General features: G+C 40.4%; 2 protein-coding genes across 5 annotated transcripts; one reads left to right on the top strand and one right to left on the bottom strand.

Moving 5' to 3' along the window:
* The first annotated feature begins 2026 nt into the window (after positions 1 to 2026).
* LOC311490818 (GRAM domain-containing protein 2B) lies at positions 2027 to 17799 on the top strand. Of its 3 annotated transcripts, none has more exons than XM_084548534.1 (13): positions 2027 to 2589; positions 11330 to 11503; positions 12283 to 12346; positions 12475 to 12547; positions 12640 to 12743; positions 12830 to 12928; positions 13116 to 13187; positions 13532 to 13600; positions 13698 to 13794; positions 14055 to 14144; positions 14439 to 14538; positions 14829 to 14936; positions 15481 to 17799. In XM_084548534.1, the coding sequence occupies exons 1-13, from the start codon at positions 2498 to 2500 to the stop codon at positions 15494 to 15496; spliced, it is 1158 nt and encodes a 385-aa protein (XP_084404660.1). In that variant the 5' UTR covers positions 2027 to 2497; the 3' UTR covers positions 15497 to 17799. The 3 variants fall into 3 exon arrangements, with proteins under 3 accessions (XP_084404660.1, XP_084404662.1, XP_084404661.1); XM_084548536.1 differs by lacking the exon at positions 2027 to 2589 and adding an exon at positions 9686 to 10455 and having other exon boundaries at positions 11333 to 11503; XM_084548535.1 differs by lacking the exon at positions 2027 to 2589 and adding an exon at positions 9686 to 10455.
* A 1772-nt stretch (positions 17800 to 19571) lies between these two features.
* Positions 19572 to 26785, bottom strand: lrrc41 (leucine rich repeat containing 41). Of its 2 annotated transcripts, none has more exons than XM_084547631.1 (10): positions 26533 to 26785; positions 26140 to 26226; positions 25756 to 25814; positions 24862 to 25663; positions 24299 to 24532; positions 23916 to 24083; positions 22063 to 22161; positions 21360 to 21488; positions 21000 to 21072; positions 19572 to 20193 (listed from the first exon to the last, which is right to left on the bottom strand). In XM_084547631.1, the coding sequence occupies exons 1-10, from the start codon at positions 26630 to 26632 to the stop codon at positions 19974 to 19976; spliced, it is 1971 nt and encodes a 656-aa protein (XP_084403757.1). In that variant the 5' UTR covers positions 26633 to 26785; the 3' UTR covers positions 19572 to 19973. The 2 variants fall into 2 exon arrangements, with proteins under 2 accessions (XP_084403757.1, XP_084403758.1); XM_084547632.1 differs by having other exon boundaries at positions 23916 to 24080.
* Between the last annotated feature and the right edge of the window lie 83 nt (positions 26786 to 26868).

The raw sequence follows: 26868 nt of genomic DNA, 5'->3' as shown, positions 1-26868 counted from the left end.
AGAGGCTGATACTCGATACTTGAGCTGTCAGCATGAAGTTTTTCACAGTTCACTGGTTCATGAAAACACCAACATATATAGTTAGATTCAAATCAAGATTGCAGAATGCAAACGTCCATGCAAAGGTTCCTGTATCTGATCTTCCTGGAAAACTACAAACAAATGAAAGAATGCCAGGTGTTTGCACTAGCATTTGATATATTTCCTTTTTACGTGACTCTTGGCTCTTTGGCTCTTAAGAGATTGCGTGGGTTTTTTTTTTTTTGTTTCTGTAACGTCATTTACAAATATTGACAAAATCAAGGAGGAGCATTTCAGCCTACAGGACTGTCAATATTAGCAATATGTGTGGTGTTAAAGAACTAAAGGCCTTTAGTGAGATATAAAATATGCTATCCTTTATTTTCATTGTATTTTTGAAATTTGGAAACAAAATGTATCTATATCTATATCTATATTTATATCTATATATGTCTGTATACTGTACAGCTCATGTACAGGTATCTTTTTAGAATATGAAATCTCTGCACAGCTAAAATTGACATTTCATTCACCTGAAACTGAATCCCAGTCCATTGCTAGAAGATACTTCCTTTTAGTTATCTGCAAACCTGTCAATGATGAATGGATAGATGATGGTTATTTCCAACAAGAATGCTGTTAATACTGCTCCTCTACAAGACAAGGTCAGGTAGGAACGATGCTGAATGTGGTTCACATTAATAATCAAATTACAGCAAACCAACAGACAGCCCAGGATTTTTTTTGTGATTCCTGGCTGCTTTTGGAGATTCAATTCATGCTGATGAGTCTATAACAGAAAAGCCTGTTATTGCCCACGCGGCATCCACACTCCTCATTTGCATCACGTACTTCCTTTAAATGGGAGACTTCCTCCTCTCTTTTCGACTTGTTTCCTGTTAGAGGAGGTGGCGGAGAAGGCCCTGGAGCTGGCTGGTGTTGGCCAGATTGTGTGAGGGTGGCATGCTGTGTCATGTGGCGACACACTGCCTCCTCTGTTCCCGGTGACGTGGAGGCGCCTGAGCTGTCTAACGAGACAAAACATAAGCATTCCTAAGTATGGCGCGCATTTCTCCAAACTACTACCTTTTTAGAAATGTATTAAAGGTCTATATCAAAAATTTGCATTTAAATACTCATCAGAAATTTGTGCTGTAATCAGAGTGCATGTACCAATGGTAGTGGATTTGTGACGACGTGATGTATCAGTGACATCAACAATGAACAAGGAAAGACAGCTTTTTACATTGATAAGCGTTCATTGTGGAGTTTAGATGTTTCTAAAAAAAAAATAATAATAATTTATATGCCCAACTGAAACAGGGCATCTTCATCCAACACCTTAATCTATGCTATTTATTCTCTCTGTTTATGGGTGGTGCCTCCTGATAATTTTCACACAGAGGCCAAGGTGAAGATAAGATAATCCTTTAATTTATCCCACACCGCTGGCTCAAGGTCACTGTGAGTAATTGATGTTGTAATCACGCAGCTCAAACTTGTGCTTTGCAAATCAAAAAATAATCACCACAATGCATCTCCCCTGGGACATGTTCTTCTTTTTTAACACATACAGTAGTCAACCGCAGTGTGGCCTTTTTCTGAACAGAAGATTTTGTACTTACAGCCCAGGTCTGCTGATTGTGCAGTAGGTGTGGGTCAGCCATTTGTTGCTGCAGTTGTTACGGTTGGGGGGGGGGGGGGTACTTGGTCCCTTCATTAGCTGCATGTGCAATGCTGGGCTAAAATGCAGGGCATTACAATAAAAGCTAATAATATTTTGTAGTTTGTTAAACCAAAATAGCTCAGAGTAACCTCATTATTTTTAGCTGTTTAAGAGCTTAAATGTTATAATTTATTGATAACAATAGCAGTAGTTTATTTATACAGGCAATATTTTCTGTGTCTATCATTAATGTTATGGTAAAGCCCTCTTACAATACAATTAAACTTTCTGTTTACTCATGACACTCAATATTTAAAACTGCTCCAGCAACTGCCCCACCCAGTTGTATCCTTGTGTGAATTGTTTCTTTCATGATAAGTTTATGTGGTGTGCACAATGTGGTGTGAGGTGTTCACAGCGTGTATTTTTCATGTTCAGCACACGTGAAATTTTAAGATATCTATGTAAATGATAGATTAGAAGGACCACACCAGCACAATGATAACACAGGCCCCACGTTTTTATGGTCTCAAGCCTGGGACAGCCCGGTTTACCATAAAAGGTAATGGGAGGACCGTGCTAGCCGACTACCCCATTCTGATTGGATAGCCAGTCTGACATGACCGTTATGTCTGTTGTCGTCGACGTCTCTGATTGGCCGCTTGACTTGGTCCGATTTAAGCTCATTATCTTAATCAGCAGTGGTTGAAGTGAGGAGAAAAAAAAAAAAGGAGAAGTCTTACGGGAACGGGGGAGTTTGGCGTGGAGAGTCGTTTCAACGCGAACCGACCACCACTGGTAGAAGGAAGAATGCTTGAAAACAAACGAGAAAGATTGAAAACCTTCCTCAGGAAGATCGACGAGAAGGCCATTGTCAGATTAAAGCACTTCATGAAAGAGAGGTGAGCGGAATGAATGTGGCTAGCTGAACCGCTATCTGCCGGGTGAGCATCATCAGTAGGGTGGATGCTAACGCTTGGCGTTTCTTTTCTGACAACCCCATTTGCGACTAGATATGATTATTTTAGTTCATACGTGTGTTCTAGATACCGGAGTACAGTGAAATATGTTTTAGGAAAAGAGAAAATAAGTAAGGGATATCGGCTTTCGTTTCGTGTCTACATGATGCTAGCATGCTAGCCATCCGCCTGGATGAAGATGTGCTGATATTTAAATTAACTTGAGATAACGTTACAGTCAGACTATGCAGTACATTCACTGACATTTAAATTTGGTTAAACGCCTTAAAGGCTAAGAGCACTATAGAGTATACAGCAGTGGATGGTGGATGTTTTGTTGGGAGCATTTTTTTCAATATTGGTGTACATACAACACTGTACTGTGGCTTAGTTTAAGGCCTATATTATGACATTAGCTTTGCCATTGTCTAAGCATCCAACCCATTCGATAAGTTTAGAGACAGTCTTGAATAACTTGATATAATTTCTTGTCAGTAGACTGATGTCTGTTTATGTAGATTTATATTCATGAGTGAGGAAGTAAAGCACAACATTTGCAGTGCATCACTACAGACACTAGGGTAGATGCTTTCATTTTTCACTTTTGTTTCCTTTTTTTAATTTAGAAAAATAATTGACCCACATTAGTTGTTGTTTTATGTGTGTTGTTTTTGCATTAGCAGGTGAGTAATCCGTCCCAGTTAGTGGGAATAAACAGCATTACAAGAGGAAGAGTGACATAAAGGAGAGCTAGTCCTGATCTGCTCGGTTCTTAATCTGGCATTTGCCTACTGCTTAAAAGTCATGGCTTCTTTGCCAGGCCTGTGTGATCCACATTGGTATCCAATCACGATCATGGATGATTCAGGCTTGTTCAATCACATTCACTCACATATAGTATACTGTGTTTCCCTCTACGCCCTTGGGGAAACACACACTTGAACACATGTGATGATCAAGTCTACGTTTTCACTGGAAAGCCTATTTTTAGCATCCATGAGTGGACCACAGGTGGCACATGGTGTTATATAAATGCTCCTACTGCCTCACTGTTAGTACTCCTCGTTCTCTGAGCTTTGCCTTTCACCTTTTTACCCATAGATAGCCATTTGCTACAGTGCGAGAGCTCTGCCAATCAGAGGTGGCCGACTGGTTATCAGTATAGTTATGGTGTCTGTAGTATGGTATGTGGGCTGATTATCTGTTTCCACAACACATACACACTTGTTGTCACAGTGTCACGCTTCATTGAGCTAAGGCTTTTACTATATAACTGCAACCAGTCAAAGACATGTTGTCCCCTCGATCTTCTTGTTCTTTCTTGCTTTGTGTACAGATTTGCAAGGCATAGAGAAATGTATGAATTGACTTATAACAGTGAAGAACCTGCTATAGCAGTAGCTTAGAATAGGCTGGGTGGGGCAGCTTTGCAAGCATCCCGTTGGCTCCAGGAAGATGCTCCCAGGACAGAGCGCTCTTGCATCTGTGGGCAGTGGAAACTGTAGGTCTAAATTATGCGATGTGCTGCCAGCATAGAGTGAAAACCCAAGTTAGAGGGAGGAAACCACATCTGCAGAACAGTTTATTGCTTAATGAAGGGTTGCAATCTAACCAACCTGCCCCTGTCAGGCTAATGCTAATGATCACCCCACTGCCCTTGTCACGGAGCCAAGAGAAATAATAGAGTCTTGTTAGCCGTTACACCTTTTGCTTCTCACAGTGTCCTGGTGAATTCCTTCTAAAGTACTTTCCGTAGGTCAGTATAATTTTAGACACATGGGGCTTCATGCAGGCTTATCTGAAGGTGTCAGCTAAAGATTGTACTGCATGGTGTTGAACAGAAGGATCACGTTCGATAACATGTCTTGTAGACAGAATGTCCTCTCTCTAGAGACTGAAACAGTTGATCAGTCAGATATTGTTCACTATGTCAACTGGAAAAGTGTTTACATTTCCTGTTAAGTGCATTAGGTCACAAACTACCTCAAGCTGTAATTTGGTATTGCTATAGTCAAAAATAGCTATATACTTTGTAAACACCTACTGCTGTGTCAGTGTAAGCTCTTGCACCACCAGTAGAGCATTTCTCTGTCACTATACGTTATTTCTGCCATTCATACAATGCATAAGAAAATATTTTTTTCCACATAAAAAATGCTATATATAATGTTTTGTTCTTTCCAAGCTGTATTGTAGCAGGTTTTCATAAGTGAACGTGTAGTTAATTTTGGGATGAAAATGGCTTTGGCACATAAAATCATTTTAAAATGACTCTTCATCTGGGCAGCTTGCTGTTCCGAGGAGCTGAGATCAACAAAAATCCTACTGTAGATGAAGTCCCCATGGAATGCAGTGGAGTGGCCTACTTTTACCTTTAATGATTTTAAAGTCAGGTGGGATTTTCCAACCCCTGCCATCGCACCATACCTCCTGCTCACATGCCCGGTCACTAAGTTTACTCTGTGGCCTTGAAGAAAGACCCCCTCTGTTTCTGTGTCCAGTTTGCAAGCAGGAAGTGCAGGGAGATGTTGCGTGCACAGGGCCACATGACTTCCCACTCAAACACGTGTACTTATTCGGCAACACATGCACACAGAAATATTCTCTGTCCCACCTGGCATACACACACATACACACACACACAGTGTTTTTCTGCAGACTGCTCCCTGGCAGGGCGCCGCAGACTGTTTTGCCATGACCACTGGCTCGCTTCCCTGCCTTTACTGACTGGCCTACTGAAGCTCACACACACTCATATGCATGCAGACTCATTATGTATTTTCTTTGTTTACAGTTATGTGAAAAACTAGATTCATAGCCTGCTGACAAAATGAAGCCTCGTTTAATTGTTGCACTCTCGATTATCACAGATTACAGCTGTCGAATGATATTGCTGGTTTTAAATTTGTGTTTGATTTGGCTAGAAAACCTCAACTGACCCATTTGGCAACTTAAAGCACAGCTGCAGCATTGTGGCGTTCTACTTTGGATTAAACTGTTTTGATTGGACGATGGAGAGTCTGCAGGTCACATGACAAAAACTATCCACAGCTGTCCTGAAGATGGTGCTCTCACACTCGGTGCTTCTGCTCATTCTCAGCTGATCTGAAATTTATGTGTCTCAAAAGCCTCACATGTGAACCTTGGGCTCGTGTTAGTAAAGCAGCGATGTTGGTCATGGGAAAGAATTCTGAACAGAAGCCATTTTGTCTTAAGAGTGCCAGCACTGCAGAGCAGCTGACGTCTGCAGTAGATCCCCCTGGGATCATCTCAGGACAGAAAATTAAAGCATCGCATCTCTTAACCCAGAGGAGTTATTTTGCTCAGTAGAATGTCCCATGCTGGGGAAAAAAAATGTCCCAACATCCGTCAAAGCTAGATTTCTGTAAATTTAGATAAGTCTAGCTTTGTTTAGATTAAGTGTTTAATATACTGTTTCAGTTTTTTTATTACTTAAGAAGCGTAATCATCGCATAGAAAGTCATATCCTGTGCTGTTTAACAACAAAAAGCTCAGTTTTTTGTGTACCTACAAGGTGTGGCTATTAAATATCTGGGCTTATGTAAGTAAAACCATAACAGGTCTCATTATTTAAGAAACCACTCTTTGTATTCTAAATTATGGTATGCGATACTTAAGTGATTAAGGTGGTTGTCTAATTTATGACTGGAAACTTGAGAGCTTTTCAAAAACAAAGGTGAACGTAAGTGGCTTTGCACGTCCTCACAAGGATCGTGCAAGTCTTATCTGTAGATAAAATGTGGAGTGGCGAACGTAATGTGGAATTGCGTATCGGAAACACATAAAGTGTGTCCACACGCAATGTATGTTGAATTTGGCACGCGTGAATAAGCATCACCTTTTGTCAACTTGTTAGCCTTATAATTCAAATATGCCTTATGTTGACATTGCATTCAGTGTTTATTGAACTCTCCAAGACAAAATAAAGCAATCACTTGGACACCTATTGCCTGCATAATAGATATATTAAGAGATTTATTAGACTACTAGAGATTACAGCCTTGCTGTCTATGTGTCAGCACTATGTAGTATCTGATTGAATGAGGTTGTTGTGGAATGTTGAACTGTCTATTAAGAGCTTTAGAAAGTGGGGTTTAAAGGATGAAACACTGGTCTGTTACCCTGTTGAATGTTAAGCTTTAATGGATAGCCTGCAAGCATAACACTGAGATTTTATATACTCTGTATGTAAAACAAATGTGTCATCCAAAATTTTCGTTGTTAGGCTTAAGGGCCGTGAGAGGCCACATGGCTGTACGGATGATGGAATCTGTGTCGCTTTAGTTTTGACCTGTTCATTTCATGGCACAACTGCCCCATAGTCCTCTAGCTCAATGCTAAGGGGTGAACTGTGAAGACATGATAGATGGTGGTTAGACAGGAGTTATAAGAAGTGATATACGAGGTGACTAAATTAGAACTGATGTCACGGGTGCAGATGGACTTTATCTCTCGCCGAGTTTCCTGGATGTTGATGTCATAGGTTAAGAAGGCATATTGATGAGCTGGACCTCTTAGCTCATGTATGACTGACATGTGAGTGTAACGTGGATCTACTGCATTTAGAATGCAATACATTAATCTATGGACTACTTTTATATTGTGTCTTCCAAGCTTTTAAGCTTTCCCCGAGTCAGACCCACGCTTTCTTGTGGCCAGTGTCCCCATTTACATCCTCCACAAAGGCTACGAGCTAACTATTGTCATGCACATTGTATAAGGTACTTTTTAAGCTATCACTTTGTTGTTATTGAGAGTGGGGTATTTAAAGGTTTTCTAAACTGAGAATAACCTGGCAATGTTGCTCTCAACCCCCACATTTCCACCCTCTACCTCCCACTGTTGGCTGTTTCCACGACAACACATCCAGAGACTGTATTAGAAAGGACAAAGCTTGGGAGGACGTTTGGGGTTTGTAACTGAATAACTCCTTTTTTTTAGTCAGCTCTTTTCACTCTGCTGTTTCTCATTCCCTGGCCAGCTGTATATTTCTGGCTCTGGCTCTGGCTGTCTGTGCTCTAAGGCGCTGCAGTAAAAAAGACCTTTACTCCCTTCTAATTTGGCTGATAGTGCCAAGGATCTGAGTGCAAAAGATACTGCCATAGTGCCTTCACCGACAGTGGCTAAAAGCTCTCGGGGACTATGGAAATCAAGAAGGGGAAAAGTTCGTTGGTTATGGAGAGAAGGAAAGGCTTGTTCAACCAGCAGGGTGCTGTGGCTGATTCTCATTGCTCTAAGAATTTGGGAAGGTAAGGCGAACAAACATACTGATCTCTCCTAGTACTTCACATACACTCGGATTAGGCAAAACCGACTTGATCGGCATTGACTATATGTAAGTTCATGTTTTAAACTGGATTTATTTTATAGAGCGTGGTCACAGATCTGAATTGATGACCGTTGTGATTGTGATTCTGTTATGTAATTTGGCTTGTCTGTCAAGATTACACTAGAACAAGTGCAGCTTGCATGTAAGTTTTTTTTGTTGTTGTTGTTTTTATAATATCTATAATATAAGATCTGTGTTTCATGGATCATTTCATCGTGAGGTGGAGACAAACTGTAGTCCAGAGCAAGGTCTGATGGATACACCTCTACTGGTTCAGAAAATGTAATATGTCTATGCTTGTCTTGAAATGCCAAGGCATTCAAATCTGGCCCATAATTGATTTTCGTCAGGTAGTGAGACATAGAACGCTAACAAAGAAGTGGGTCAGAGGTCAGTTACTCTGCGTGACCAGTACACGCCCATGTCAAGCCTCACTTATTTCCGAAATGCCGCTATTATGCAGGGCATGGGTCATTTCATAATAAGTAGTATTTTTCCATGCTGCTATCACTTGACTTATTACACTGGTTACCTAAACACACCTGTCATCTCTTGATAGCATAAAAGCCTATAAAAGTGTTCAAGGCCAAAGCTGAGTCTGACTCCACTTCTTTTTTTTTTTTTTTATAGACAGTCTTAATCAGTTGGCATTTACTTTTCACTATTAGATTTTAAGATTCTGGCTCATGACCATGTTTTTTAAACAATACATTTTTAACCTGTCTGTATGATATCTATATGGCACCTGGAACCTCTTTAATAAATCTTATACACAGTAGGGATTGCTGACTGAATGCCAGACTGTCTGGATATGTTGTGTAGATACAAAGTCAGTGAGGGTATGGATATTTATAGTCTAGGATCTGTCATCTAAATAATTCAGGGGCCTAACAGAGACAGAATTGCCAAGCATTTAAAATTTGATTTTCTAAACTTTTTTTAGATTTGTAAATACTAATTTTTAAAGGGAACTGCTTTTAATGTATGTCATTGGTGGTTACCGTAAGTCTAGAGTAACAAGAGGAAGTTGTTGGGAAAGTCAAACAGTTGATAGTATTTGAATAAGTGCCTGTATTGCCATGAGGCTTTAACCCTTCAAGAGGAAACAGGCGAGCTGAGCATATTTTCATAATGTGCAACCTCTGTACAACAACCACAACCACCAGAGCACCAGCATATTTGCCCCACTTTGGATATTTTTTTTAAATCTATGTTTTGTATTTTAGAATATATTTTAAATTGATGCTTAAGTATCTCAGTCACATCACAGTTAACTGAAAACGGTGGTAAATAGTTTAATGTTCAAAAGCAGGCTTAACCTTTCTTGACAATTAAGATTGAAGATAGATTCCATGACGCAAGCAGGAAACACATTTTAACGTTTTTAAACCTGGCCCCCATTTAATTGTCACTCCAAACTAATTACAGAGTAATTATCCAGCTGAGGTTCTTTGCATGTTTTTCTTTGTTTCCTTTCACCCTTGCCCCAACTACTCAGGCGACACTGAAAAGAAATGGCTCAGCTGTGAGACGGGGGTGATTGATGGGGTAAAAAAGTAACACTATCTCCTCTACCAATAATCCTATTAGTAAAATTATAACAGTTAATATAGTAAAATTGAATGAATAATGTATAAATAGACATCTTACTATTTTGCTGCCAGTTGTTGAGAGTTTGTCATTGTTTAAAATATTTGACTTGTTTTAATAAAATGTTGAACCACTGAGTGAGCTCAAGGAAGGCATCTGAGGTTGTGCTATTTTGTCTTGTTTCCATGCCTGAAGGGAAATGTGGATAATAATGCACCTACCTCTCCTACATTCTTAGCAACTCAAAAGGATTCTACTTTCATTTGCTTTTAAGATGTCTCTGATCCTGCTTTGCTCTGCCAGAAGAAATCTCATTTGGATTTGAATGTTCGTCACTGGAAGATTTTGCAGTACGGGCCTTGTTTTCTTAAACATGTCAGTGCCTGTAATGCGCTCTGTTGACTCTGCACATGTGAGTCTGGGAAAGAGGGAGCGGGACTGTGTATACGTTGGTCTCTTTTATGGCTGTTTGGCTCAGTGGGAGTGGTTGAGTTTGACGTCACCCTCTACGAAGTGTCACACCACTCAACACAAAAGTGGCTTCCTCCTTAGTTGCACATTCATACAGCAACACGGCAATAGTTTGTTTCTGGCAGGATGTGTTGAGGAACCTTGACTTAACTAGGAATACAACTTGTCACGGACAGCGGATTTTTAACCTAAAGAGGACTATTAAGATTTTCTTGGAGCATGTTTTCTTCAAGTCTCTTTGTGTAACTTCACTGTTTTGATGGCGTGAGGCCAGTGACTGAAGCCTCTAGAGAACATTTTGCTGTAGTTTTTTTAAATTATTTTTTGTGATCAGAGGAAATGCCTACTGTTAGTAGGTATATGAGTTTTCGGGCATCTAAGAGATTTAAATTTACCAGGTGAGTTGCTATTTTTTTGATTTTGTTTGTAGAAGTCGCTCTTGAAATGTTCTCGTAAGTCCCACATTTGTCTTGTCATTAACATGTTTTACAGATTTTAGATTGGTGTTTTTGGCGTTCAGCTGACTCGGTTGTCTTTCAATGAATTTTCAGTCCTCTTTGTTCCTAGTCAGGCCATGGACAGTAATGGATTCTGTAACTTTCCTTTTACAGGACCTTTTTGTTTTTACGCTTTACTGGAATGGCATATTTGCAAAGGGCTCGTTAGTTTTAGTCCGTCAATCTACGTCTATCGGCTTGTAAAGCAGCTTGTGCATCCTGTGCTCTGACGCAACATATATCCATAAAACCTTTTAAATTTGGAAAGTAATGGCTGTTCCTGACACATCATAAAGATAAGATCATAGTCTGTCTAATATCAATCCAGAATTTATTTATTTTTTTCCATCTAAAAATCCGATATGTGTAGGTGGAAATGCCGAATTTTTAATTTCTGTTACTGGGTTTGACCGATGGTTTTACCAACAGTTTACCGACACCATTTTTTCTGGGTTTATTTTAATATGTTCTCATTAGCCTTTCAGTAGTTCCATGGTTGGTATCTTGTCATCAAGTGTTTAGCTTCCTGTGAAATGGTTTTGGTAGATTGTGTTCCATTTTTTAATGTGCATTGTCACAGAGGTGATGTGTTTCACAAGTGTACGCTCTGACTTGACTTTTTGTTTTTCTGAATAACATGCTGTGACATGTCATGACTTTACATCACTTATTACTTACGTTCTGCATGCTCTTTGTATGTGTATAGAAAGTGATTCCAATGTTCACTAAATCTGTGCTTTGTTTTTCTCTTCTTCTTCTTCCTCTCCATGTTCAGCAGCTACCCAGTAGAGAGCAGTGGTGGTGGACTGCCAGCCAAAGTGAAGAAAAGCAGGAGCAGCTTAAGCAATGGCAGCGTCAAGAAGCTTGAGGCCAAGAAAGCCTTGAGCTTAGAGGCAGCCCAGCTCGAGGTCCAGCAACAGCACAAAACCCTCACCAGACAAATAGCCAGGTAGGATTCATGGGAAAATGCTCTGAATTGCGTTAAATTACTTACAGGTTCTTAACACAAAGCTTTAGATGATAATTATAAGCTTCACTTACAGTGCTTCTAAAAATCCTGTGTTTGTCACGATGAGCCACATTTCTGTTTACAATATTAACTCATTTACACAGGTCTGTAAGAACCACTTAAATACCTTAAGGTGACGTGTTTGACGTCTAATTGTAAATTAATTTATTAAACTTCTTACAGAAATATTCTGTCTCGAAATACGTAACGTTTAGATGTAGCGGAGACGCAGATATTCTGAGAATGCATCACAAGACCCGGCTCCCAGCTGGTGTTCAGTCCTGACACACACATGACTGCACAGTCTTTGTCGGCTGACTCTTTTTTTCTCACATGATTCAGATGTTGGGGATAGATTTGTGATATTTGTTGGCCATTCAGATAAGGAGGTGTCTTCCTTAAATAAAGAATGTGGGCAGAATGTAGGTTCCTCTGAACTACTCAAGCAGGTTTGAACAAGGAGACGACAGAGAAAACCTTGTCATAAAACTATGTTCTTCCATGAACAGAAATCAGTCAACGTCTGCTTATTGTCATCCAGTATTGACGCTATACTGCTATGAAGCCCTGTACTTTAAAGACATTCATAAGCTCATCTATTTTCTGGGGTTTTGCTGTATGAAGAAGTGATCGAAGTATATATCATGTCGTCCCTACTCACATTTAAGCAATCCTTTTGAAATCAGTCTGCCTCACAGCTATATTCTTTGTCTCTGCAGGTCGCAGACGTTCGACATTGACAGCAAAGGCTTTGAGAGGGCCGAGGGCACTGGCACACAAAGTGTAAGTCCACCTTAACTTTGAATATTAACAGATAAGAAATTACATTATTATATTTAGTAGTCCTTTCAGTCAATCATAATATACATGTTTTGCACTGTTTGATATAAGAATCTTCTCCCTCTTTGTAGAGTTTCACAAAGCACAACAAGACATTCCACAAGCTGTTTCCAGACATTCCTGAGAATGAAGACTTGATCCATGGTAGGTAAAAACAAAAGTGAAGGCAACTGTGTGGCTGCAAATAAATGAAACGTATGAAACTAACAAAGATTCATGCTCCACTCCTCTCCCAGCATACATCTGTGCCCTGCAGAAGGAAGTGCCCTATCATGGCCGACTGTACATCACTGACACGCATGCCTGTTTCTATTCCTCCGTTTTGCTTAAGGATACTAAGGTAGGCATCAGCCTAGCCCGTCTTTCTTCTCAGCTCAGTGTTTGATTTGACTGATTTCTAAATCTGAACTTTTTTGTTTTTTTCAGGTGGTGATTCCAATTTCCAGCATCTGCATAGTTAAGAAGCAGAACATGGCTTTGTTGGTACCCAATGCCTTGTCGATTCGCACCTCAGAAGGAGACAAGGTCAGTTATTCACCTTTAGCACCACACTATAGTAATCAGGACGGGACTTTCTCCTCAACATGGTCAAAGACACTGAACTCTGCTTTAAATGTAATCTTATCAATGATCTGGTGTTTTATGATTAACGCTTGCCAACAGGGCAGATGTCAAATATTCATGCTGCTTTTGTTTTTTAATTCTATTTCAGTACCTCTTTGTGTCACTGCGGAACAGAGAATCATGTTATCAGCTGCTGCTTTCAGTCTGTCCTCAACTGGAGGTGAGTGGCTCGCATCAAAATACAAAATACAAAATTCAGATGTTGCAGGAAATGGTGAGCTATATTTGGCATGACAGTTAGGTTGTTGCTTTATGGTAAGTGTAGAAACTGTTGTTAAAAAAAAGTCCACCGTTTCAACTCCTCATCATTGCAACACAGTGTACATTTTCTCACCACTGAATCTGAAATAAGTAAAAAATAGTTCTGTAAACCTGCGATATTGTAAATGAAAAGCAGTGGGCTGCTTTCTTCTTGTGTATTGATGATGAACTAAATAAACAATTTCAGAGCACGCTGACTTGTCAGATTTGTCAGTACTAACAATAAGATATTCTCTGTTACAGGATGGCAGCACAAATAGTAGCCCTGTCTTCTCCTCTGCAGAAAACAGCTTTGATAAAAGTAAACTTGTGGTAAGAGACAGCTTCTCCATTTTGAAAAAATGTAAACTAACGTTTAAATAACCTGTGTTTGAAGCTGTGATGGTAAACCTTTGTATCTTATCGACAGAACTCCAGCCAGTCCAGCCTGGACGACAGCTTCGACCAGTTCGATGGCGCAGAGTCTCATTCGATACAGGAAGAGCCTCAGCTTAGACCACAGAGAGGTGAGAATTTAACACCAAAATATTATGTTTACCGTCAGACAGCCAACATTGCAGACACCTAGAGTAATCATGTCTGATAGAGAAATACAGATAAATAATATTTGCTGGTACGTTTCTTTTTCCCGTGAAGTCAAATTGAAAGTAATTCAGTTCAAGACGCGGTTGATTATTTATATCTGTTCTAGCTGGTAGACATACAAAGGTTAAAGTCTAAAAGAAGTCTAACATCAGTTCCTTTTTTTATTTCTCTCCTTTTATAGAGACCGTGCCTAGTGGAAAGGCCTCCACTTTCAGGAGAATGCACATGCAGCAGAGTGTTAGCTCATCCTCAGAGGAGCTGTCTGTGTCAGGTAACTGCCATTTAACATTAGTTATCGGCTTAAACCTGCAAAACTCTCACCACTGAAGTAGACTGTAGAGACTATAATTTGAGGCTCTTAAGTGGCACAGTGTAATATCCCCAGGTTGACTGTTGTTACTTAGCTGGACCAGAGCAGTTTGTCTATAAACATAATGCGCTTCGTGATCTAAAAATTGTTTTTCATTTTGCTAATGACCTGTTGTCATTACTTACTGTTAACATCAACAACAAAAAATAAATGTGCATGTTGGATATTCACTCTACATTTCCTCTTCACGCTCAGGTGGATCATGGGTTTGGAATGTGACTGAAAAAGCCAAGTCGTTGCTGGTTCAGAGAGAGGCCAGCACCCTCAACACTCTACTTTTCATTTACTTGATTTTGTAAGTAGCACCTCCTTCCTCCCATCGTCCTGTAAGCCAACACCTTACTAGGTTGAGGAACTTGTTTTGGTCGCTGCAAACCGGATTAGCTTGTAGGAACCTATTGCAGTTAAATAAATTGGAAAATTTCCATTGACTCTTTATGCCTGTTATAAGCCCGTGCAGTTTGTGATACAGTGTTGTCTAATTAAAGTCAGCTTTTGTTTATTCTCCAAGATCATGCAGGAAATTCTGGTCATTTACTATTAAAAAGGCAGTGACTTAGCTTTATTTTTTTATACATGTTGCAGGGTTGTGCTGCTGCTGCTTTCTTCAGGCTACATTGGTTTGCGTATCGTGGCCCTGGAGGAGCAGCTGACATCCCTCGGTGCACTTCCCGAGTTCACCTTACAGAGCGGGTAAGACGTCTTTTGATTCTAATCTTTTGTTCGTCTGTGCTGAGCAGTTTATTTTAAAATCAATCGTCTTTGTGCCCAAAAAGACACTGGACTCTTCACACTTTCGTGCTTAAAAAGAGAAAGAAAGAGAAAATCCAGACTTTCGTTTTTCTCCAATAGTTCTTACGACCTTGTGACAAACTAAACCCTAAACAAATATTTAGTCCTATTCATCTCAAGTTTTTACTGAGACGCAGGAAGTAGTGGTTTATTTGCTCAGTCACTGTGACACATGCTGCAAATTTGAAGAGACGTTAAGAGGGTTTCACAGCATGTGGCTTTTGCAGTGTTCTCATTAGGCGTGGTTGCATATTGCATGCTTTAGTGATTGTTCTACTTCTTTGATATTCCTTTTAGCCAACTGTTTACTCAGTTGCATAATGGGTTTTATTCTCTTTCAAAGAAATGAGACATGAAAGCCTCTAATATGTCAGCTGTCAAGTAACTAAGTATTGTTTGCTGTTGATTTCCTGCTCTTAACTGGCACCTCACTCTCTTTTTACAGGTACCAAGACACATAACACTGAACGACTGAAAGAGAGATTGGTTGACTCATGATTGGAATATTATTTTGGCCTCTTCCGAGCAGAACCCAGCGGGTGAACTTAACTGTACTCAGACTCTGCCGCCACCACGGCCTGTGCTGCTGCGCTAGAGGAACAGGGGACAACCTGTGCAATTTCAGAGACTTGTTGACTTGAAGGGCTATACTTCTTCCTCCTGCAGTGAACAAAAAGACGTAAAGCCAAGCCAAAATGTTAACACACGCTGCCTGGTTGCAGCGTGTCTGTTGTTCAAACCAAAGCCAAATGGCTCTAACTCAGCAAGGTGCCGCACTAGCCAAGCTGATGAGCACTTTCCAGGCAGAAACTGTTCCACAACCGTGAACCTATGTGGTCCATCGTCCTCTTCTTGCTGAGCATGCAGTCTGAACAGGGCTATACCAGTCAGCATTAGCCTGATGTAGTGCTTATTATTGCACCTCACCACTGGAGACGTAGTGCTATGCATAGCCAAAGATGCACACAGTGCACGTCTTTTGCATGAGTGCACGGCAGTGACTTTTTTCTGTTGTTTATTCCTCCTATCAACAGTATATTCAAACCTGTCTCTGTCTTTAAATTTAGTAACCTTTGCATACTTTGATTCAGATGGTTCTTATATTCCTGATCAGTTGTGGGTTGAAATAATGATGGCTGAAATCTCCAGTTCATACCAGCCCAAAGAGGCTTGATACTTTCCTGATGGTCTTATCCTTTCTCTCTTTCTCCAATCAGCGATGTTTGCAGTATTACTTCCTCGTCTTTGGCATGATTTAAACTTGTTTAATGATCAATGCTCAGAGGTTACTTTCCGTCCAGTCTCTACTGGACTAATGCATCATCAGTGCACAAATATTTAGTACAATAGGACAGGAGGAGGTTTTCTAAGAGTCATAGACGTGTTTTTGTGTACGGATTTTCTGTGATTGGTCTTCAATCAGAACCTCTCTGTCTTGTCGAGCAGGAAAATGTGTTCAAGAACAAATCTCCCTGTCTTTGACAGTCCTATTGAGGACCGAGTGACATTTCTAGCTTGTCCCAGGTTATTTAAAGTAGCACCAATAATGTATTTGTAATGTTCATGTATGTGTCTGCAATATCGACACTTGACTGAATACTGTATATGCATTCTCACTCCAAGACGAGAATTTAGAGCCGCTCTGTAAGATCAGGCAAAACAAGTGGTCCCAAAAGTAAATTTCAATATGCAAGGTATTATTATGCATGGCAAAACGTAATTTATCTTTGTGTGCATTTTTTTAAGTGGAGCTTGATATTTGTGGGGCAATTGTGCAAGGAAAAAAAAAAAAAAGAAGAAGAAGATGCAAGTGAAAAAGAAGAGCTCAAGCGAGCGAGCGCACTTTAAAACATGTGTTGTGCCTGTCACAATCCAAGACACCATGTTTGGATTGAAAAGAAACGTCAAAGCGTTATGTGGTATCCGACGGTGCTAAGACCTTTTTCTTTTTTTTTTTTTCTTTTTTAAATAATAAAAAAAAAACAAGATTTCACTCAGGGGTGGTGGGCACTACCTGCCACGTGGTTTTTAGGTTCTCTACTTTTGGTCATTTCAGTGTTGAGTGCTCATCACATTCTGTACATCTTGGTGGTTTATCGAGTCCAATCTTTGAGAATGACCATTGAGTCCACTTGACTTCATGACACATTATTCAGCTTTTCAGAATGCTTGCTCCCCCTTTGAACTCTCCTAACAACACATATCTGTACCACATCTCAATGATTTAACACCGCCATCACGGTGTTCTATAACCTCTTCTAGGAGAGTAATTTAATATGTTTAGCTATGGCTTTACCTTTTTTTTTTTTTTTTTGTCTTCATGCCACATGCAATGCTGTCACTTCTTGTAACCCTCCACCAGGGGGCGACACACAACCACTGTCCTTAAATAGACTCAACTGAAGAAAGTTGATTGGGGGGGCAGTATTTGTGTGGATTTGCACTATTCAAAGTGTTGTAAATAATTTTGTATCAGTTGTTAATGTCCTTAATTCTGTTATGGTCCTACATATATTTATTTGCATTCTGTGTAATTCAAAGTAGTCTCTGTGAGATGGCTTTGCTACTGTTCAAAATAAATCAGATGTTTCGAAGTAAATAATGTTCTGAGTGTTTGCCCTTTTTGCTGTTAGTTCACCACACCTGATCAGCAAATCCAGACTTTAGACCCACTTGCATTTCACATTAGTGGACACACAGAGAACATTTTAGATTATGCATAACAAGGTCTAGAAATACACCAATCAGCACCAATCAGCCACAACATTAAAACCACTGACATTAAAACCATCTTGTGACAACACAATGTTCTGCTGGGAAACTTTTGGACCTGGCATTCATGTGGATGTTACTTAGACATGTAGCGCCCACCTAGACCAGACCAGGCACCCCCACCCCATAGCAATGACACTCCTTGATGGCAGCAGCCATCCCCAGCAGGATGCAGCCTGACACAGACACACACACAAAAATGCTTTAGGAACAGCAACAAAAAAAAAATAAAAAATGAAAAACAGCACAAGGTGTTGACCTGGCTTCCAAATTCACTAGATCCCAAACTGATCAAGTATCTGTGGGATGATCCACAGAGGCCCCTCACCCTCAACCCATAGGAGCCAAAGGCCCCCACTAACAACATTCTGTTAGCAGACACCACAGGACACCTTCAGAAGGCCCATGTCCATTCTCTGATGAGTCACAACTGTTTTGGAGACACAAGGGAGACCTACACAATATTAGGAAGGTGGTCATAATGTTATGCCTGATTCAGATTCACTCAGAAAACTTTATTTGCAATTTAGGCACACGTGAGCAGCATGGCGTGTGAGTACAATATGTAACAAATGTATAGAACAATACAAAGTACATACAAAAAACTATGCAATAAATGTTTTAACTTTCTAAACTGTCCATGGAGGGTGTAAACATGAATGTAAGAATAAAGTGAATAAAGTGCAAATGTTTTCAACTAAGAGTCTGTTGTTTGTGTGCTTAGGGGGGTGGGGGTGTGAGATGTGCTATAGTTGTGTGTTTGTGTGTGTGCTAGAGAAGAGTCTTGCCTGTTAAGATTATCACTGTTGGTCGTGTATGTGTGAGAGTTCTAACAGGCAAGCCTGTTAAAAAAAAAAACAGTAGTCTTGGCTGAAGAGTCTGGGTGCTGCAGATGTTTGTGGATACTGTCCTGTACTGAATGTCTTTACATCATGGACAACCTCTGCGATATGCAAACTGGAATGGGTCTATCAGGGGGTCCGTTGTACTGATGATGTGGTGTTTTATGATCCTCTCTCCATGGCGTTCATCACTTGGAGACTTTCATTACTCTAATGACAACGGGCTGAAGGTCATTAAGAGCTGTGATTGGTGTGATTCAGACTGAAATCTGAGTACTTTTTTTGTTACTTTTTTCATTACTTGTTACTTTTCGTTGTTTGGGCTGGAGCCTATCCCAACTGTCATCGGGCGAGAGGCGGGGTACACCCTGGACAGGTCTCCAGTCTATCTCAGCGCTAACACAGAGAGACGGACAGCCAAAGAAAAAGTAATGAGTAACAAAAATTTATGAAAACGTAACAAAAAAATAATGAAAATTAATGAAGTTAATTGTCGAGGATCCTTACTGCCTCATTTGTGATCCTACCTTAAGTTGGTAAACTTGCACATCTGAAAGGGAAAATACTACATATTTGGGAAAAGGGAGACAGCCATTAGGTGACAGTTCTGTAAGAAAAGAGAATGTGGACACATGCTTTGTTCTGACTGCAGGGTCCCTCATCTCCCTCAACATCTGTGGTCTCAACTGATCTCTACCCACCACCCATTCAATCAAGTATAAGAAAGTTTGTCCCAATATTTGTAAATGGTCTTGTTCATGCCCCACAAAGAAGTCATCTGTCTGGAGAATATACTCAACACTTCTGAGATGCTGGTAAATCTGACATGTACAGAAAAAGATTACGCTCTTTTTAATCCATTTCCTCATTAATTTTTTTTTCTACTCGGTTCCTAATAAAAGACCGTGTCAGTGCTGTCCATCTTTTATAAGAAAATAAGTTGCAAGAAACTGCTCTTCACCTTGACATTGACTCTCCAGGTTTTTCAGTTTTATCTTAATGTCCAACTGTCACTCACATTGTCTGAGAGAGGACTCTGAAAGTGTTACAGACGCTGGTTTAATAAATGATTCAAACTATTATGTAATTCTCATTTATTTTTCTGTGCCACTGTATGAAAGGTTATGTTACAGCACCGTTCAACAAACTTATCATGTGTCACACAGCTAATGGGACTGGGTTTTTTTTCTAAACAGTGAAAGGTTATTAATGGCATCTTAACCAGTTTCAGTTCCAAGACAATATTAAAAAAACATTACATGAAGTAAGAACTTTTTACAGCTACATTTCCCTCCCACAGGGAGCATTTGATGCACCGAACTGCTCACATATTGCTCACATGGTCTACCAGCATGTCGGTAGATTTCCATCTTTCAACAAGGAGTACACAGAACGGACGAAGGCTCTTCAGTGCAGCCTTCCATGTGTCGGGGTCTCGATCCCCTGGGTTTCTCCTGAGATCAAGGGTCAGCTGGTGTGGGGGATGGTGTGTCTTCAGTCTGTTGGTAAACTGCAGCAGCTCAGCAGGCTGAATGAAGTTGGAGCTGTCCAGGACAAAAAGCAGACCACAGAAATCACGTCATGTATAATAAAAATCAGTATCACTGCCTTGTGGTTGTGTGCCTCCACAAACTAAACATACTGCAGTTTATATCCGTCTTCCCAGTTCATACGTTCAATCAACAGTCCTGCACTATTCAGTACTCCATTCTCCATCCTTAATTGTCCCGCAATGGGGAAATTTCAGTTCCCATCCATTTGTTCACACAGTAGTGTGTACAGTTGGAGAAGTGCTGCAGCCTCTAAGGACTGCGCCCGGGGAGCAATTTGGGGGTTAGATGCTTGCTCAGGGCACCTCAGCCAAGGACACAAGCTCCACCTCTCTAACCACTACTCCACACCTCCCCTAATACTGGTGGAAGTTACAATTAAAATACCTGCGTTCAATTATGAAAATGTGTAGAAGTACCACAAACTGAATATATGGCCTTGTCTCAAAGTTATATTCAAATAGCTTTCAGTAGCTTTCTTTAATTCTTCTGTCAGAGCATAGTGTTAGCTGTCACTACAAATGATTTGTGGATGTACACGACACCCCCAGTTTGGTGCCCGTATATGGGTTTGTTGAGGTGTTAGGTTATGCTAATTTTAAATTTGTGCATGACGCCACAAACTTCATTAACTAAGAAAACTGTACCCTAGATGTCAGAATCATCCAAGGCATCTAGAGTTGTAGATCACTGACATCTAATCTGGAAGTGTTGAGTGTCGTAAGGTCAGGTGACTCGTGTGAAGGCCTTTTGATTGAGTCGACCTGACATGAAAATAACCTGCCCTGATTAATGTTTACCTGATATTGAGCCATCTCACTGAGCTTGGTGAGGATCCTGAGAACAGGTCTGCCAGCACACACACATTCTTGGCTGTGGACACAGAAAGTAAAACAAATGATTAAAGTCAAACAGAAAGTGACACCATTCGCTGCCAAACAGTGCAGATAGAGAGAGTGTTCAAAGGCAAATATTGCTTTGGATCTGGAAAATGTACACGAGTCACCCAAATTCATCCATTGTTCTTCATCTGAACATCAGCTAACAACACAGATCAGGATGAGGCCTTTTATTATTGCTTAGTTACTACTTGGTGTTCTGCAGTAATGTAATCCTGAATTAAATCTTGTCACAGTAAAAAATGGAAAGGTTGTGCTTACCTAGCCGGTTTTGAGCCAGACTTAGAGTGTGGAGAGAAGGCACGGTCTTCAGAGCGGCCACCAGCCGCTGAAGACTCTCTTCTTTGTTGCTGCACTTCTCCAGAAGGCGGCAGTCGTTAAACTGGACCTCTGACAGAAGGAGAGGGCAAGAGGGAAATAATTTTAATATGGACTAGGGCTGGGCCCAGTGCAAAATATATAGAAGATGGACTGAAACTGTTATTACTCAACACTACAACATGCCTTTTAGTAGCTCATTTCAGCCCTGGTTTGGTTATGGTTTGTTCATATTTCAGGATGGACAGAGATGGACACAGTTGGATACAATACAGTCAGAGGCTTACGTGGGAAAAAATTACCTCATAGCTTCTTTGTTTATTGCATCATTCAGGCATCAGTCACAAGACAAACAATAAAGCCTATGTGACAAAGTTCATGGTGATACTGGTTGTTTTACTTGTCTCCCTGCAACATTTAAAACTGAGGTCATGCTGTCATGACTTCAACTGGCACAGTATGGTTTAAACCAGCTGACCTCTACCTATGGGACAACTACAAAAGACATGTTTTGATGCCTTTCAGACAAAACAGGGCTGAAACCAACTCTAGACTACACCCACATTTACATTTACATTTGGAGAAGTTTAAGTTGACTTCTGTTTAACAGGTGTTTACACCTCTGGCTCTATTGTTCATTTCTTACCTTCCAACTTGCAGTCTTTGAGTAGATTTTGAATCTCAGGGAGACAATCAGACAGCTTCATGTCATCCAAGTGGAGAGTAGTCAAACAGGGATTTGACTCTAAAGGGTGACCACATGACAATATTGATATTTTGTTTAGAGAAAAAACAGTAAATCAGTCAGGCCAAAATTATCTTTATGTGAGCTGCTGAAGTACAGAAATGCCACATTTGGTTTCAGTCAAAAGTTAGATGGCTTGGTGTCCACTTGGACTCAGTGATTATATTTTGGTCATGAGAGGTCACCGTGACCTTAGGTCCATCCCATTCTCATAACGTGAGAGAGAATTGTAATGCCATAATGTTCTGCCAAAACTTCAAATTCTTCACTACAGCCCTTCAAAATTTTCTACATTTCAGCATAAAAAAGACAGAGACAACCAAATCAAACTCAAGGAGGATGAATCCATGCCTTATGTCACATTCCGTGTCACTGTAACCCTACCATCCACATTATGCAGCAGGAATCATACCAGGTAATGTTTTTTTAATCTTCAGTGAGCCCTAATTGCAGCATCAGTTTCTAGTTGTTAGCTGACAGGAGTGGTGTGGTCATCTGCTGCTGTAACCCATCTTCTTATTGGTTTATCGTATGCATTCAGAGATGTTCGTCTGCATAGCCTACCTCAGTTGTGACAAGTGTTTATTATATGTGCCAATGCGACGGCACTGCTTACGAAAACGTGCGCCTTAATGGAGAATGGTGTGCTATGACTTTTCTAAGCAATTCATCTAACGGTGTGGGAAATATTTGGAAAAAACATTACTTTTCATTACTTTTCGTTACAATTACTTACTGCTTATAAATATTTGTTACAATCAGTTACCTTTTTAAAGTAACTAAAAATAACTAAAAGTAACGCGTAACGAAAAAATCATGAGTAATGAAAAGCAATGAAAAAATTATCAAGTAGCAAAAAGCAAGGAGTAAAAAAGTAACGTAAAGTAACGTAAAGTAATGAGCAATGAAAAGTAATGAGTAACGAAAATGACGCGTAACGAAAAAGTTACAATTAACGGAAAGTGATGAGTAACAAAAAAGTAACGAGTACTGTGTTTTCAAAATAAAACAACTAGTTAAAGTAACAGGGTCACCAGGAAGTAGGCTCCCAAATGTTAAAAGTAGCTCATGTGCATTTGTGACAGTTACACTTGCACACATTCATACAGCATATGAAACGGCAGCAGCAGCATTGGCACATTCAAAATTTCTGCCTGAATTTTCTAGTTTAACTTAATGTTGCATTTCTGTCATCTGGCTGTTTACCTCTGACCTCTGGCATTAACAAGGTACCATCCCCCTGACAACTGTCACTCACAGGATAGTGTTTTCTTTTTCTGACCATCCTCACAACCCTACACACAACCTTAGAGATGCTTGTGTGGAAAAATCCAAGAAGATCAGTAGTTTCTGAAGCACTCAGACCTGTCAGGCACCAACAACCATGCCACATTCAAAGTCACTGTAAGCACTTTTCTTATCCATTCTCAAAACACTTCAACAGATTGTCTTGACCCTGTCAACAACTCAACGGCCAACTCAACTGGTGAGCAGTCAATGGAAAGTTGCTCTGCTTTTCACAGGTCGTTAAGGTGTTATTCTGTATTTTTCTTATAATCAACAAACCCCAAAAAGTCCATAACTAGTGCTTGTGCTCATGGCAATGGAGGAAAATGTAAGCACGTGCTGCTAACTGACGTGTTTTAAAAGCTTTTGGACAATATTGGACAATAAATGGCGATCTACTCATACACTGTGCCTGGTTCTGGACTCTCAAACTGCAGTGAATATCTTTTCTGACGTGGGGCCATTACCTGAGAGAGTTCGGAGGAGTTGGCTTTGAGAGGAGCCTATGGGTAATCTCAGCCCAGCTACGTGGAGTGAGATAAGATGCGGACTGCGTCTCAGCACAGATGTCATGAAACGCAGATCAGTTTGGAGCTCAGCTACTTTCACTGTCAACTTCTCCAGGGTCAGCTCTGCTGAAAGACATTTAATTCTTATAATGAAACATACTTATACTAATATACTAGCATAGTGCTATACTAGTACTTATTTATGCAATTATAGTTGTTTCTCTGGATGGCAATACCTAGGCCTCCTGTACTACTGTGAGGATCCTTCCAGGTGTCTAAATAGCTCTCTAAAAGGAGTGTGTTGCTGTAGTGCAACACTTTTAATCCTGCTCAAGTGTTACCTGATGTGTCTGACTCGGCCATCCTGGGATGATTTTGTAAGGGTGGTCCCCACATCACAGTCTGGATTTCCACATGCAGGGATGTCAGTTCAGGGCTTGCATCCAGCAGGAGCTCCATGAGTTTGGTGTTTGGTAGGACACAGATGCTCAGAGACGTTAAGGAGCTGCGGGAGCTGTCAGACAACTTCTTCAAGGCCTGAGCCAGGTCCAACACGTCTGAATCCCTGAAAGTTGCTGTACAAACATAAAGACACATCATTTCTGCACAGCACAATAAACGCTTTTCTGTTTTTTGTTGTTTAACTATTGTTCACAATACTGGGTACAAGTTTGGCAGTATTAAAACACAACATAGGCTAGATGTTTAAAAGTATTGTCTCCTCTGCAAATATTTTACATTTGATAGACTTCAAGGACCCACACAGGTCATGTTTAACTTTTACATTTCACTTTTCAATTAGTTAATGTTGCGGTTTGTAAGGAAGCATGGATGCAATACTAAGCAGCAAAAGGACCTCTGAACATAGCACTAAAACCTAATGCCACATTAGTAACAAACTTACAAGTGCTGTGAAGAGTTAGAGAGCGAAGGCAGAAAAAGGTGGACAGGGCAAAGTTCAGGACCCTGAGAGCGTCGGACCCACACTGTCTGATCTCCAAACAATCGATCTGTCCCCATGGACAGGATCCTGCTGAAGGAGCATCGCATGGAGAGAGGGCTCGACAGAGGAACTGCGGGTCCACAGAGTTTGCTTTTCCAAATTCCTCCACCTCCGTAGATACAGAATCCAACTTCGGGCGTTTGGATGGAGTGACATGATCATCGTGATCATCTGAAGTCCTAGTCTGAAGACCTGGACTGCAACTGGCCCCATCTGCGCTGCCTGAAACTACTTGTGAAATACCGCTTCCCTTTCTGCTGTGAATTAGATTTTTCAGCATCAGGTCTACATACTGAGATCCTCTTCCATGCAGGAGCCAGGCCAATACGATAGGACACTGCACATTCACAACAAGTTTTTTAGCCTGCCCATGGTCAAGCAAGCGATGGAGAACATACAACACAATTTGTGTCTTCCTCTCTGTTATATTAAAGGGCTGTGTTACACCAATGCTACTTATATGCTTCTCTAAGAGGCTCAGAAGAGGCCAGTGCTCTGCAATTAAAGTCTCAAGGGGCTTAGGCGAGCTCGGAATGAGTAAAAAATGTTGGATATATTTAACTGCAGCCCACAGGAAAGACGGGGTGTTTAAATTTGTGATGTTTCTTTTGACATATTGGTTGGTGAAGCCGTAGAATACGAGCGGAAAAAGCATCCTCATGACTTCGCGTTTGGCCTCTTCCTCGGTGCGCAAGTCTATTGCCTGAAATGTAACACAAATGAAATATCACAGCAGGGTTCTGGAAAAGAAATATTCATCTGAAGTAGAATCGTTAAAGAATATGTTACACATACATGGTTAGGGCCACACATGTCTTGTAGGACACCAATCCATCCACTGTAAGTGGATATCCCTGGAGGCAGGAAAACATGACATGAATTTAGGACCTTGATTATGACTTTGATCAAAACAGATCGAATGTATAAAATATATGTATAAATATACAAGTATAAACAGATGTAAAATATACAAAAAACATACAAAAGTATATACAAACAATATACAATACATCTATATATGAGTATGATATCCATGGGATATAATATAGATGTATAGATATCGTGTGCAGTATATAGTGAGATATAAGATATTAAATATATAATGCTGTATAAAAACAGGGAGAAGCAGCAAGTAGCAGCAAAAACAAATCCACCATCTCAATGTAAAACACTAAGTACCTCTCTGGTTGAGGGCAGGCTGGAGTTTATCCAGTTGACATATTGTCAGATGAGAAAGAAGGTCCTTAATCAGAGGCACTGGAAGACCTGGATAATAAAACAGAGAACAGACACTCCAACAGCGGACACCAGCAAAGAGCAGCAGAGACAGAAAAGCTTATCAGCGGTAATAATAACTTTGCAAATCCGTCTGGTTTGAGGTTTTAGACGCAACTGTTTGAATGGATAGCATTTCTGAATGTAAACAAAACATACCCATGGACCAGATGGATTACTAACCAATGTATTCACCTACTGGACGAATGTCATATTTATTTATTTGATTTATTTGTAGTGTGTGTGTGTGTGTTAACTTCTGCTGTGATCTCCAAACTGTATCGTTACAGCACTCACCAAGAACAGCCTCAGCACCCAGAGCAGCAAAATGCTCCCTGACAGCCTGGGAACATATTTCCTTCAGACTCGTTTCCTTCGAGTGGTCCGTGTCTCGCATTGTAGAAGAGTTTTGTGTGTATCATTTACTGAAGTCGTTTATAAGCCCTGCTAGGAGCTGACAGGACACAGTACTATCTCCATCTCTGTCACTGTCACTTTGTTAGCTTCTGCCAGTGGTGAGGCTCAGCCTTCTTCTTCGTCTACTTGTTTTTAGTGGCGGTTAGCAAGCTAGCTAAAAGGTGCATTACCGCCACCAACTGGACTGGAGTGTACAGCATGAACTCAAACCATTGA

Source organism: Chelon labrosus, assembly GCF_963514085.1.
Source record: "Chelon labrosus genome assembly, chromosome: 7".
In the NCBI taxonomy this organism is placed as follows: Eukaryota; Metazoa; Chordata; class Actinopteri; order Mugiliformes; family Mugilidae; genus Chelon; species Chelon labrosus.
The sequence above is the reverse complement of the archived record's forward strand: the minus strand, read 5'-3'. Positions and strand labels throughout refer to the sequence as shown.